Source organism: Lissotriton helveticus, unplaced genomic scaffold, assembly GCF_964261635.1.
Source record: "Lissotriton helveticus unplaced genomic scaffold, aLisHel1.1 SCAFFOLD_559, whole genome shotgun sequence".
Classification (NCBI taxonomy): domain Eukaryota; kingdom Metazoa; phylum Chordata; class Amphibia; order Caudata; family Salamandridae; genus Lissotriton; species Lissotriton helveticus.
In genome coordinates, this window is record NW_027612017.1 from 505,283 (window position 1) to 519,653 (window position 14,371).

The window sequence follows — 14,371 nt, forward strand, 5'->3', positions numbered from 1 at the left end:
TCTTCAACATATTCACAAACGACATCCCCACGGACCTAAAGAAGACTGATCTTGCCCTTTACGCAGATGATGTCGCGGTCATCTCTCAATCCTTCAGCGACAAGGAAGTGGCTAAGAACCTGGAGACATCGCTCTGCAGACTCTCCGAATGGTACAGCGACTGGCAGATCACCTTGAACACGGGCAAAACCACTGCAACATTATTTACCAGGAAGCAGAACAGGAAACACCCACAGATCCTCCTCAACGGGGACGAGGTCAAATGGGAAAACAGCAGCTCCTACCTGGGGGTGACTCTGGACTCTAAACTCAGCTGGAAAAACCACATAGAGAAGACCTGCCAGAAAGCAGCATCCAAACTGGCTGCATTATACCCACTCCTGAAGACCAAGTCGATGCCCATGCAGAGCAAGGTGCGAGTAGTCACTGCAATAATTCGACCAACTATGACATACGCTTCACCAGTTTGGAGTGGCTGCCGCCCACAGCTTCGGATGGACCTACAGAAAGTACAGAACAAGGCCTTACGGATTGCAGCAGGTGCACCTATGTTCACACGAACAGCAGACCTCCACAGAGACTTAGGGATTGAGATGCTGGACGACCATCTCCTCAAACTCAACAGGAAATTCTACACAGGATTAGATCAAAAAGAAAACCCACTGATCAGGAAACTCGCAGACATCTCTACGAACCCATTTGACCGCTACCCGCGTCCCATTGAAGCGCTAACCTTGCGAAACTGAAACAGAAACGCAGCATCCAAAAACTCAGCACTGCTTGAAGGCAAACGCCGGCAGGTACACAAAACCCACCGCTGCCAGATGGCATGATAGCCTCGGCAAGCAACCAAAACTCAACACTATCAGAAGGAACTTGATTGACAAAGACAAGACCCCCTGAGGAAACATGCTGACAATTCTGCATACTCAATCGACCGCTACCCGCGGCCCATCACTGAGATGACCATGTGATGCAACCTCAACTGTGACAAAGCGTCACACATCAATAAGACAATCTAAACAGCGACTAAAAAATTCAAAACGATTGTGGAGTAATGAGGCTACTGCCTCGGTATCCAAAAACTCACCACTGTCAGAAGGAATCTGACAGACGAAAACAAGACAGCAGACCAGGCATCATTTCTCTCGGCTCCACAGCAAGCAGCGAAAGAGCGTCGACCATGCCTGAACCAGCCAAGTCCGCGCCGGCACCCAAGAAGGGCTCCAAGAAAGCGCTCTCCAAGCCGCCCAAGAAGGACGGGAAGAAGCGCAAGAGGAGCAGGAAGGAAAGCTATGCCATCTACATTTACAAAGTGATGAAGCAGGTGCACCCGGATACCGGCATTTCCTCCAAGGCCATGGGCATCATGAACTCCTTCGTGAACGACATCTTCGAGCGCATCGCTGCAGAGGCTTCCAAACTGGCTCACTACAACTCGCGGCGCACCATCACCTCCCGGGAGATCCAGACCGCAGTCCGCCTTCTGCTCCCCGGAGAGCTGGCCAAGCACGCCGTGTCGGAGGGCACCAAGGCCGTCACCAAGTACACCAGCGCCAAGTAAGGCTTCCAGGCGCACCCCAACGAACACAACGGCTCTTTTAAGGGCCAACCACTTCCTCCCCTAAGAGCTAACGTGCTTCTATTATGACCGGAGAAATGTGTTTTGGAATATGTGTTTTTTAAGGGTAATGTTAAGTGCAGAAAGGCCCGCTCTCACGGGGCTTGCTGCAGACCGAGGGCCGACAGCAGGCAACCCGTTCCGCCTCTTTAAATTAACATGTCTATATGAATGGGACCAAGTGTCACATGAGCACTGTAACGATGAGGTTCAATAAACCCACTGGGGAATTCACACATCTGCCCCCCCCCCCCCCCCCGGGCTTATGGTTTTCCATGTTGGGGGCGAACAGTGTCTCTGTGAGCGGGTTTAACGTTGTGTTTGTACTTTTAAGACCCTGGGGAACGGCGTTAGTTCACCCCGGGGCAAACGTTCCCGAAATCAGACACACGAACCCGATGTACCGGGGACACAGATGCCCCTTAAGCGGTGGCTTGTGACCAGCGGATCCCTGCACAACCCCCTATAAAAAGGCTTTTTATTATTAGATGGACACATTGAACAGGCGTTTATGCACTGTGAACACAGAGTGCTCTGGTTAACCCAGAGCCGGTATAAGTTGCCCAGTGACCGTGGTACTCACAGCACACCCTCCCTAACCTGTAAAACACATGCCATGACAGATAAGAGAAGCTCGTAGGTGACAGGGTGGTGGCCCTTAAAAGAGCCGTTGTGGTGGTGGTTGTTCGGGTCGGTCCGTCTCCTTAGGCCCTCTCGCCTCGGATGCGACGGGCCAGCTGGATGTCCTTGGGCATGATGGTCACCCTCTTGGCGTGGATGGCGCACAGGTTGGTGTCCTCGAAGAGCCCGACCAGGTAGGCCTCGCTGGCCTCCTGCAGGGCCATGACGGCGGAGCTCTGGAAGCGCAGGTCGGTCTTGAAGTCCTGGGCGATCTCCCTCACCAAGCGCTGGAAGGGCAGCTTGCGGATGAGGAGCTCGGTGGACTTCTGGTAGCGGCGGATCTCGCGGAGAGCCACGGTGCCTGGCCGGTAGCGGTGAGGCTTCTTGACTCCTCCGGTGGCAGGCGCGCTCTTGCGGGCTGCCTTGGTGGCCAGCTGCTTGCGGGGCGCTTTGCCGCCGGTGGACTTGCGGGCTGTCTGCTTGGTGCGGGCCATGGCGGGAGCGGTCTCTCTCAGCGAAGGCAGAGAAGAATGGCGTCTACCAGGGAAAGAGCCCTATTTATGCCCTCACAGACGGAGGGCTGCTCTGGTTGGCTGAGGAGACCGCCCCACGTTCGAAAATAGCCCGCGGTGTGCAACGATTGGATACTGAACTGGAGGCTGCAGCCTAGCTGTCCAATGAGCTGTGGATAAAAGAGACCCCCCCCTTGGATGATGGCGCCGGAGCCCGCGCCTCGGTCAGCCTTTGTCTCCGTCCGTCCATCCACTTGTAGTCACGAGGACGACTCGACCCCGGTCAACCGGGAGAGGAGCCCGAGATGTCATAAGCACACTGCCCTTGGTCACTCTGGAACACGCCCCCGTTACCTGCGCTCGATTGAAAGTTCACAATCGTCTGCTTTATGCAGGCGCTATATCGAGTCTGCCCGGATACAGTGAAAGCACCAACACAAACACGTTTATAATAAACTGAGGTCTTATAACTCCCAGACCCGCTTTTTACCCTCACCCTGGAGCACGCAGTTACCTGCGCTCCAATTAAAGTTCACAATCATCTGCTTTATGCAGACACTATTTAGAGTCTGCCCGGGTACAGTGAAAGCACAGAGACACACACGTTATTGCACATGTATTATAAACGGAGGCCTTATAACTCCCGGACCCCCTTATTTTCTATGTAATAACGATTTCAATCCACGCAGCACCGAAAGAGCCGTTTATATGGCCAAGATCACACGCGGCACTCGCGTGTGGAAAAGTGCGCTATGGATGTATGGTGCGGTTTATTTTTGAGAAGTGGGGCCATTGGGTGGGTGCAAAGGTGGGGAGGAACACGCTCTCTTCTAGATAGGGTGGTGGCCCTTAAAAGAGCCGTTGTGTTTGCAGTGTCTCGGTGCCAGCCCTTACTTCTTCTTGGGCGCTGCCTTTTTGGGCTTCGCTGCTTTGGGCTTGGCTGCCTTGGGTTTGACTACCTTGGCAGGGCTTTTCTTGGCTACTTTGGGCTTCGCCGCCTTGGCTTTCGCTGGGCTCTTGGCAGCCTTCTTGGCAGGGGCAGCCTTGGGCTTCTTGGGGCTCTTGGCTGCTGCTGGCTTCTTGACCTTCTTCGGGCTCTTCTTGACCCCCGCGGGAGCCTTTTTGGGCTTCGCGGCGGCAGGGGCAGCTTTCTTGGCCGCTGGCTTCTTGGTCTTGGCAGCTGTCTTCTTGGCTGCCTTCTTGCCCTCCAGCTGCTTCTTGTTCACTTTGAAGGACCCGGAGGCCCCGGTGCCCTTCAGCTGGGCTAGGGCGCCTTTACTGACCAGGCTCTTCAGGGAGACCTTAACGCGGCCCTTGTTCTTGTCCGCATCGTAGCCGGCGGCGGTCAGCGCCTTCTTCAGAGCCACCAGGGAGACTCCCTTCCTCTCGGCCGAGGCGGTCACACACTTCAAAATCAGGTCGGACACGCTGGGACCGGAAGGCTTCTTGGCCTTGGAGGCCCCCGCTGCTTTCTTCTGCTTCTTCTTGGGGGCGACCTCAGCGGGAGGAGCCGCGGCGGCTGGAGCGGTTTCTGCCATTGCAATACGAGTCTCGGCGCTGTCACAGAACAGAAATGTACCTCCCAACCCGAGCCCCGTGCATATATAGGGAGGAGCCAGCCCCTGATTGGTTCCGAGGAGTGAGGGCTGTGTGCGAGGCGCACTCGGCTCTCTGCTCCGAGCTGACTTTTGTGTTTCCTACTATCGGATTATCTAAGTTTTTAAACACAATCCGTTAAACACACGCTCCCATACACACATGAAAAGAAGCCCAACTTCAACCCCTTCCCGTGCCCTCCCCCGTTTCAGCCGACCCCGTCCTCAGAGGCTTGTAATCCGCCGTGAATCTCTGCCCTCCCCCGATGGCTGACGCCCCCGTGCCTTGAATCCCGGGCCCCGGGCCCCTTTCCCCCGGTCCACCCTCGCGCTCTGAGGCCGGGAGCGGCGGCCCGCGGGCGGGAGGGGCCTCCTGCAGGGAGCGGGCCCTGTGGCGTCACAATGGGGCTCAGGGGGACGCGGGGAGCGCGTTCTGGAACGGGCCGAAGTAACACAGGGCTCCGCCGGCCGAGCGGGGAAGCGAAGACAACAACAGGGGGCCCCGGCCCGGGGGTCAGGGGGGCCCTCGCCGCGCGCCTGCACCCTCGGCTGTGGCACCCACGACTCGGGGGCAGCCGGGGGATTTTTACAAGCAGCGGGGCACGGGCCGGGCTCAAGACTCACGGGCATCACAAGGCGGCTGCGCGCTGGTAGCTTCACATGCAGCCAGAGGGCATTCACTGCCAAGCGCCGAGCTGGAGGAGACGGGGGCACACTAAACATAATAAACACACAGTGACACAATAGAGGCAGGCGGCCGAGTTAGACCTACATTGGCACCCAGCGTGAGAGCAGAAGGTGTGAAGGCACCTGAAATGGTGACCCCAGTACCTGCATGGAGGCACTCTGCTGAGCTGATGTTCACAGCTGGAGTTAGGTTTACATCTCAGGTGACATCTTTGGACGGGAACCGACCTTAACAACGCGGTCAAAACACCGCAGTACATTTCGATCGCTGCATTTACAACGCAAGTCTTTTCCACGACTTGCACGGGAGGGCGCACTAGACTATGGAATAGTGCGATTTACTATTCCAACACCTTCCCTACCTTACTTAGGCTGGAGTTCGAATAGTAAATCATACTATTCCTAAGTCTAGAGCGCCCTCCCGTGCAAGTCGTGGAGAGCGCCTAAAACAGCAATGTAATGTACCGCAATCTAATTGTTACATCATACATCCCACAGTACAGAGTGAGGCCTGTGACTATCAATGTTGTATTGAGCCCGATTGCTGGGGTGGGGACCACTCCTGAATCAAATGGCATGTCAAGAGTGCGACCTGCGCCGACAAATCAGATTCTGCGCCTGGCAGCCTGATTGAGGTCTACTGCTAATTACAGGTTTTCGCCTTATATGTAGGTAGAGGGAAACACAAATAAAACACTTCTCATAGTCCAAGACGTACATGAACACCATTCACAGTTTCAGATCTTAGCCTTCAGGTACCCTGGCCCATCCCTAGCTTCCAGGAACCTGTTTTAGTAATATATCTGATACTATGAGGTTTCCAGAATAAAGGGGACAACGTCAGCCCTTCTTCCCAGAGATATAGAGCTCCGCACAGGAAAATATTTCACGTCTTTCCCTGGGGTGGCGGTGTAAGAATAAAATACTTCACACGGCCCAAAACAGCACAAAATAACCCAGTCACCATATCAGAATAGAGCCTTCAGGGCTCTGGGGCATTTCTAGCCACCAGGGACCTGCTTTAGTGATATTTGTGACATTATGAGGTTTTCAGATTCAAGGGCACTAAGTCACTCTTTCTACCCAGGGATTTGGAGCTCCAGGCAGGGTAAGATTCAAGATTTCCCTCACGAGTGGAGGTGAAGAAATGAAAACACTTCACCTAGCCTAAAAGGTACATACACCCATTTGAAAGATCAGGCCTTGGCCTGCAGAGACATGGGCACATTTCTATCCACCAAACACATGTTTTAGTGATAAATGTGAAATTATGATGTGCTCAGCTGCAAGGGGACAATGGCACTCCGTCTACCCAGAACTACGGAGCTCTGCATAGGGTAAGATTTCAGCCTTGCCGCCTTGGATTTGAGGGAAGTGTTTTACTTCTCCGCCTCCTTCCAAGGGGAAAACCTGCGATCTCCCCCTGTGCATACTTCCATAGCCCTGGGTAGAAGGAGCAACTGTATCCCTTTGAAGATTAACACCTCCAAATGTTACATGTATCCCAAAAAATGGTGCCTGGAGGTTGGAAATAGGCCAAAGGCATTACAGGCCTTTCCCGACACTGCGAAGGGGAGAAATAGACCTTATTGGGCATGTGAAATGTTTTGCTTTAACACCTCCAGCCAGGGGGATACCCTGAATTCTTACCCTGCACTGAGCTCCATAACCCTGGGTTGAAGATGTGACTCCTTCCCCTTGAAGCTTAACACCACCAAATGTCACAGGTATCAGTAACATTGGTGCCTGGAGGCTGGAAGCAGGCCCAAGGCCTTGCAGGCCTTCCCTGATACCGTGAAGGTGTGAAATAGACATTCTTGGGCATGTGGAGTGTTTGGCTTTAACACCTCAAGCCAGGGGGATAACCTGAAATCTTACCCTGCGCTGAGCTCCATAACCCTGGGTAGAAGGTGGGACTTCTTCCCCTTGAAGCTTAACACCACCAAATGTCACAGGTATCAGTAACATTGGTGCCTGGAGGCTGGAAGTAGGCACAAGGCCTTGCAGGCCTTTCCTGATACTGGGAAAGGGTGAAATACACTGTACTGGGCATGTGAGGTGTTTTGCTTAAACACCTCCAGCCAGGGGGATAACCAAAAATCTTACCCTGCGCTGAGCTCCATAACCCTGGGTATAAAGTGTGACTTCATCCCCTTGAAGCTTAACACCACCAAATGTCACAGGTATCAGTAAAATTGGTGCCTGGAGGCTGGAAGTAGGCACAAGGCCTTGCAGGCCTTCCCTGATACTGTGAATGGGTGAAATACACATTGCTGTGTATGGTAATTGTTCTATTTTCACGCCTCCAGCCTGGGGTGAAGCCTGAAATCTTACCCTGCGAGGAGCTCCATAACCCTGGGTAGAAGGTGTGACTTCATCCCCTTGAAGCTTAACAGCACCAAATGTCACAGGTATCAGTACATTGGTGCCTGGGGGCTGGAAGTAGGCCCAAGGCCTTGCAGGCCTTTCCTGATACTGTGAAGGGGTGAAATAGACTTTATTGGGCATGTGAAGTGTTTTGCTTTAACACCTCAAGCCAGGGGGATAACCTGAAATCTTACCCTGCACTGAGCTCCATAACCCTGGGTAGATGGTGTGACTTCTTCCCCTTGAAGCTTAACACCGCCAAATGTCACAGGTATCAGTAACATTGGTGCCTGGAGGCTGGAAGTAGGCACAAGGCCTTGCAGGCCTTTCCTGATACTGGGAAAGGGTGAAATACACTGTACTGGGCATGTGAAGTGTTTTGCTTTAACACCTCCAGCCAGGGGGATACCCTGAATTCTTACCCTGCACTGAGCTCCATAACCCTGGGTAAAAGGTGTGACTTCATCCCCTTGAAGCTTAACACCACCAAATGTCACAGGCATCAGTAACATTGGTGCCTGGAGGCTGGAAGTAGGCCCAAGGCCTTGCAGGCCTTTCCTGATACTGTGAAGGGGTGAAATACAATTTATTGGGCATGTGAAGTGTTTTGCTTTAACACCTCCAGCCAGGGGGATAACCTGAATTCTTACCCTGCGCTGAGCTCCATAACCCTGGGTAGAAAGTGTGACTTCATCCCCTTGAAGCTTAACACCACCACATGTCACAGGTATCAGTAACATTGGTGCCTGGAGGCTGGAAGTAGGCCCAAGGCCTAGCAGGCCTTTCCTGATACTGTGAATGGGTGAAATACACATTGTTGTGTATGGTAATTGTTCTATGTTCACGCCTTAAGCCTGGGGTGAAGCCTGAAATCTTACCCTGCGCGGAGCTCCATAACCCTGGGTAGAAGGTGCGACTTCATCCCCTTGAAGCTTAACACCACCAAATGTCACAGGTATCAGTAACATTGGTGCCTGGAGGCTGGAAGTAGGCACAAGGCCTTGCAGGCCTTTACTGATACTGGGAAAGGGTGAAATACACTGTACTGGGCATGTGAGGTGTTTTGCTTAAACACCTCCAGCCAGGGGGATAACCTAAAATCATACCCTGCGCTGAGCTCCATAACCCTGGGTAGAAGGTGTGACATCTTCCCCTTGAAGCTTAACACCACCAAATGTCACAGGTGTCAGTAACATTGGTGCCTGGGGGCTGCAAGTAGGCCCAAGGCCTTGCAGGCCTTTCCTGATACTGTGAAGGGGTGAAATACAATTTATTGGGCATGTGAAGTGTTTTGCTTTAACACCTCGAGCCAGGGGGAATAACCTGAATTCTTACCCTGCGCTGAGCTCCATAACCCTGGGTAGAAGGTGTGACTTCTTCCCCATGAAGCTTAACACCACCAAATGTCACAGGTGTCAGTAACATTGGTGCCTGGGGGCTGGAAGTAGGCACGAGGCCTTGCAGGCCTTTCCTGATACTGTGAAGGGGTGAAATACAATTTATTGGGCATGTGAAGTGTTTTGCTTTAACACCTCGAGCCAGGGGGAATAACCTGAAATCTTACCCTGCGCTGAGCTCCATAACCCTGGGTAGAAGGTGTGACTTCTTCCCCATGAAGCTTAACACCACCAAATGTCACAGGTGTCAGTAACATTGGTGCCTGGAGAATGGATGTAGGCCCAAGGCCTTACAGGCCTTTCCTGATACTGTGAAGGGTTGAAATAGACTTTATTGGGCATGAGAAGTGTTTTGCTTCAACACATCCAGCTAGGGGTGAAAAGCTGAAATCTTACCCTGCGCTGAGCTCCATAACCCTGTGTAGAAGGTGTGACTTCATCCCCTTGAAGCTGAACACCTCCAAATGTCACAAGTATCACAAACACAGGTGCCTGGACGCTGGAAGTAGGCCCAAGGCCTTGCAGGCCTTTCCTGATACTGTGAAGGGTTGAAATAGACTTTATTGGGCATGAGAAGTGTTTTGCTTCAACACATCCAGCTAGGGGTGAAAAGCTGAAATCTTACCCTGCGCTGAGCTCCATAACCCTGGGTAGAAGGTGTGACTTCTTCCCCTTGAAGCTTAACACCTCCAAATGTCCCAGGTATCAGTAACATTGGTGCCTGGAGGCTGGAAGTAGGCCCAAGGCCTTGCAGGCCTTTCCTGATACTGTGAAGGGGTGAAATAGACTTTATTGGGCATGTGAAGTGTTTTGCTTTAACACCTCAAGCCAGGGGGGATAACCTGAAATCTTACCCTGCGCTGAGCTCCATAACCCTGGGTAGAAGGTGCGACTTCATCCCCTTGAAGCTTAACACCACCACATGTCACAGGTATCAGTAACATTGGTGCCTGGAGGCTGGAAGTAGGCACAAGGCCTTGCAGGCCTTTCCTGATACTGTGAAGGGGTGAAACAGATTTTATTGGGCATGTGAAGTGTTTTAATTTAACACCTCCAGCCAGGGGGATAACCCAAATTCTTACCCTGCGCTGAGCTCCATAACCCTGGGTAGAAGGTGTGACTTCATCCCCTTGAAGCTTAACACCACCACATGTCACAGGTATCAGTAACATTGGTGCCTGGAGGCTGGAAGTAGGCACACTGCCTTGCCTGCCTTTCCTGATACTGTGAAGGGGTGAAATAGACTTTAATGGGCATGCAAAGTGTTTTGCTTTAACACCTCCAGCCAGGGGGATAACCTGAATTCTTACCCTGCGCTGAGCTCCATAACCCTGGGTAGAAGGTGTGACTTCTTCCCCTTGAAGCTTAACACCACCAAATGTCACAGGTATCAGTAACATTGGTGCCTGGAGGCTGGAAGTAGGCACAAGGCCTTGCAGGCCTTTCCTGATACTGTGAAGGCGTGAAATAGACTTTATTGGGCATGTGGAGTGTTTGGCTTTAACACCTCAAGCCAGGGGGATAACCTGAAATCTTACCCTGCGCTGAGCTCCATAACCCTGGGTAAAAGGTGTGACTTCATCCCCTTGAAGCTTAACACCACCACATGTCACAGGTAACAGTAACATTGGTGCCTGGAGGCTGGAAGTAGGCACAAGGCCTTGCAGGCCTTTCCTGATACTGTGAAGGGGTGAAATAGACTTTAATGGGCATGTGAAGTGTTTTGCTTTAACACCTCCAGCCAGGGGGATAACCTGAATTCTTACCCTGCACTGAGCTCCATAACCCTGGGTAGAAGGCGTGACTTCTTCCCCTTGAAGCTTAACACCACCAAATGTCACAGGTATCAGTAACTTTGGTGCCTGGAGGCTGGAAGTAGGCCCAAGGCCTTGCAGGCCTTTCCTGATACTGTGAAGGGGTGAAATAGACTTTATTTGGCATGTGGAGTGTTTTGCTTTAACACCTCAAGCCAGGGCGATAACCTGAAATCTTACCCTGCGCTGAGCTCCATAACCCTGGGTAAAAGGTGTGACTTCATCCCCTTGAAGCTTACACCACCACATGTCACAGGTATCAGTAACATTGGTGCCTGGAGGCTGAAAGTAGGCACAAGGCCTTGCAGGCCTTTCCTGATACTGTGAAGGGGTGAACTAGACTTTATTGGCATGTGAAGTGTTTTGCTTTAACACCTCAAGCCAGGGCGATAACCTGAAATCTTACTCTGCGCTGAGCTCCATAACCCTGGGTAAAAGGTGTGACTTCATCCCCTTGAAGCTTAACACCTCCAAATGTCACAGGTATCAGTATAATTGGTGCCAGGAGGCTGGAAGTAGGCCCAAGGCCTTGCAGGCCTTTCCTGATACTGTGAAGGGGTGAACTAGACTTTATTGGGCATGTGAAGTGTTTTCCTTTAACACCTCCAGCCAGGGGGATGACCTAAATTCTTACCCTGCGCGGAGCTCCATAACCCTGGGTAGAAGGTGCAACTTCATCCCCTTGAAGCTTAACACCTCCAAATGTCACAGGTATCAGTATAATTGGTGCCAGGAGGCTGGAAGTAGGCCCAAGGCCTTGCAGGCCTTTCCTGATACTGTGGAGGGGTGAAATAGACTTTATTGGGCATGAGAAGTGTTTTGCTTTAACACCTCCAGTCAGGGGTGAAGCCTGGAATCTTACCCTGCGCTGAGTTCCATAACCCTGGGTAGAAGGTGCAACTTCATCCCCTTGAAGTTGAACACCTACAAATGTCACAAGTTTCAGTGAAATTGGTGCCTAGAGGCTGGAAGAAGGCACAAGGCCTTTCCTGATACTGTGAAGGGGTGAAATAGACTTTATAGGGCATGTGAAGTGTTTTGCTTTAACACCTCAAGCCAGGGGGATAACCTGAATTCTTACCCTGCGCTGAGCTCCATAACCCTGGGTAGAAGGTGTGACTTCATCCCCTTGAAGCTTAACACCACCACATGTCACAGGTATCAGTAACATTGGTGCCTGGAGGCTGGAAGTAGGCACACGGCCTTGCCTGCCTTTCCTGATACTGTGAAGGGGTGAAATAGACTTTAATGGGCATGCAAAGGGTTTTGCTTTAACACCTCCAGCCAGGGGGATAACCTGAATTCTTACCCTGCGCTGAGCTCCATAACCCTGGGTAGAAGGTTTGACTTCTTCCCCTTGAAGCTTAACACCACCAAATGTCACAGGTATCAGTAACATTGGTGCCTGGAGGCTGGAAGTAGGCACAAGGCCTTGCAGGCCTTTCCTGATACTGTGAAGGCGTGAAATAGACTTTATTGGGCATATGGAGTGTTTGGCTTTAACACCTCAAGCCAGGGGGATAACCTGAAATCTTACCCTGCGCTGAGCTCCATAACCCTGGGTAAAAGGTGTGACTTCATCCCCTTGAAGCTTAACACCACCACATGTCACAGGTAACAGTAACATTGGTGCCTGGAGGCTGGAAGTAGGCACAAGGCCTTGCAGGCCTTTCCTGATACTGTGAAGGGGTGAAATAGACTTTAATGGGCATGTGAAGTGTTTTGCTTTAACACCTCCAGCCAGGGGGATAACCTGAATTCTTACCCTGCACTGAGCTCCATAACCCTGGGTAGAAGGCGTGACTTCTTCCCCTTGAAGCTTAACACCACCAAATGTCACAGGTATCAGTAACTTTGGTGCCTGGAGGCTGGAAGTAGGCCCAAGGCCTTGCAGGCCTTTCCTGATACTGTGAAGGGGTGAAATAGACTTTATTTGGCATGTGGAGTGTTTTGCTTTAACACCTCAAGCCAGGGCGATAACCTGAAATCTTACCCTGCGCTGAGCTCCATAACCCTGGGTAAAAGGTGTGACTTCATCCCCTTGAAGCTTAACACCACCAAATATCACAGGTATCAGTAACATTGGTGCCTGGAGGCTGGAAGTAGGCACAAGGCCTTGCAGGCCTTTCCTGATACTGTGAAGGGGTGAAACAGACTTTATTGGGCATGTGAAGTGTTTTGCTTTAACACCTCCAGCCAGGGGGATAACCCAAATTCTTACCCTGCACTGAGCTCCATAACCCTGGGTAGAAGGTGTGACTTCATCCCATTGAAGCTTAACACCACCACATGTCACAGGTATCAGTAACATTGGTGCCTGGAGGCTGGAAGTAGGCACAAGGCCTTGCAGGCCTTTCATGATACTGTGAAGGGGTGAAACAGACTTTATTGGGCATGTGAAGTGTTTTAATTTTACACCTCCAGCCAGGGGGATAACCCAAATTCTTACCCTGCGCTGAGCTCCATAACCCTGGGTAGAAGATTTGACTTCTTCCCATTGAAGCTTAACACCACCAAATGTCACAGGTATCAGTAACATTGGTGCCTGGAGGCTGGAAGTAGGCACAAGGCCTTGCAGGCCTTTCCTGATACTGGGAAAGGGTTAAATACACTGTACTGGGCATGTGAGGTGTTTTGCTTAAACACCTCCAGCCAGGGGGATAACCTGAAATCTTACCCTGCGCGGAGCTCCATAACCCTGGGTAGAAGGTGCGACTTCATCCCCTTGGAGCTTAACACCACCAAAGGTCACAGGTATCAGTAACATTGGTGCCTGGAGGCTGGAAGTAGGCCCAAGGCCTTGCAGGCCTTTCCTGATACTGTGAAGGGGTGAAATAGAGTTTAATGGGCATGTGAAGTGTTTTGCTTTAACACCTCCAGCCAGGGGGATAACCTGAATTCTTACCCTGCGCTGAGCTCCATAACCCTGGGTAGAAAGTGTGACTTCATCCCCTTGAAGCTTAACACTACCAAATGTCACAGGTATCAGTAACATTGGTGCCTGGAGGCTGGAAGTAGGCCCAAGGCCTTGCAGGCCTTTCCTGATACTGTGAATGGGTGAAATACACATTGTTGTGTATGGTAACTGTTCTATTTTCACGCCTTAAGCCTGGGGTGAAGCCTGAAATCTTACCCTGCGCGGAGCTCCATAACCCTGGGTAGAAGGTGCGACTTCATCCCCTTGAAGCTTAACACCACCAAATGTCACAGGTATCAGTAACATTGGTGCCTGGAGGCTGGAAGTAGGCACAAGGCCTTGCAGGCCTTTCCTGATACTGGGAAAGGGTGAAATACACTGTACTGGGCGTGTGAGGTGTTTTGCTTAAACACCTCCAGCCAGGTGGATTACCTAAAATCTTACCCTGCTCTGAGCTCCATAACCCTGGATAGAAAGTGTGACTTCGTCCCCTTGAAGCTTAACACCACCAAATGTCACAGGTATCAGTAAAATTGGTGCCTGGAGGCTGGAAGTAGGCCCAAGGCCTTGCAGGCCTTTCCTGATACCGTGAAGGTGTGAAATAGACTTTCTTGGGCATGTGGAGTGTTTGGCTTTAACACCTCAATCCAGGGGGATAACCTGAAATCTTACCCTGCGCTGAGCTCCATGACCCTGGGTAAAAGGTGTGACTACATCCCCTTGAAGCTTAACACCACCACATGTCACAGGTATCAGTAACATTGGTGCGTGGAGGCTGGAAGTAGGCCCAATGCCTTGCAGGCCTTTCCTGATACTGTGAAGAGGTGAAATAGACTTTAT

General features: G+C 51.6%; 3 protein-coding genes across 3 annotated transcripts; 1 reads left to right on the forward strand and 2 right to left on the reverse strand.

Annotated features, from left to right (window-relative positions):
- Positions 1 to 1,161: 1,161 nt before the first annotated feature.
- Positions 1,162 to 1,615, forward strand: LOC144807513 (histone H2B 1.2-like). The gene has a single exon (XM_078673148.1). The coding sequence runs from the start codon at positions 1,184 to 1,186 to the stop codon at positions 1,562 to 1,564; it is 381 nt and encodes a 126-aa protein (XP_078529274.1). The 5' UTR covers positions 1,162 to 1,183; the 3' UTR covers positions 1,565 to 1,615.
- A 269-nt stretch (positions 1,616 to 1,884) lies between these two features.
- On the reverse strand, positions 1,885 to 2,970 carry LOC144807562 (histone H3). The gene has a single exon (XM_078673202.1). It carries the CDS (start codon positions 2,734 to 2,736, stop codon positions 2,326 to 2,328), a length of 411 nt encoding a protein of 136 aa, XP_078529328.1. The 5' UTR covers positions 2,737 to 2,970; the 3' UTR covers positions 1,885 to 2,325.
- A 674-nt stretch (positions 2,971 to 3,644) lies between these two features.
- LOC144807563 (histone H1.01-like) lies at positions 3,645 to 4,354 on the reverse strand. Its single transcript, XM_078673203.1, has one exon. It carries the CDS (start codon positions 4,290 to 4,292, stop codon positions 3,645 to 3,647), a length of 648 nt encoding a protein of 215 aa, XP_078529329.1. The 5' UTR covers positions 4,293 to 4,354.
- Positions 4,355 to 14,371: the final 10,017 nt, after the last annotated feature.

What these genes read in the sequence shown, in the direction of transcription:
- LOC144807562 (XM_078673202.1), bottom strand. Translation starts at nt 2,736, where the DNA reads ATGGCCCGCACCAAGCAGACAGCCCGCAAGTCCACCGGCGGCAAAGCG.
- LOC144807513 (XM_078673148.1), top strand. Translation starts at nt 1,184, where the DNA reads ATGCCTGAACCAGCCAAGTCCGCGCCGGCACCCAAGAAGGGCTCCAAG.
- LOC144807563 (XM_078673203.1), bottom strand. Translation starts at nt 4,292, where the DNA reads ATGGCAGAAACCGCTCCAGCCGCCGCGGCTCCTCCCGCTGAGGTCGCC.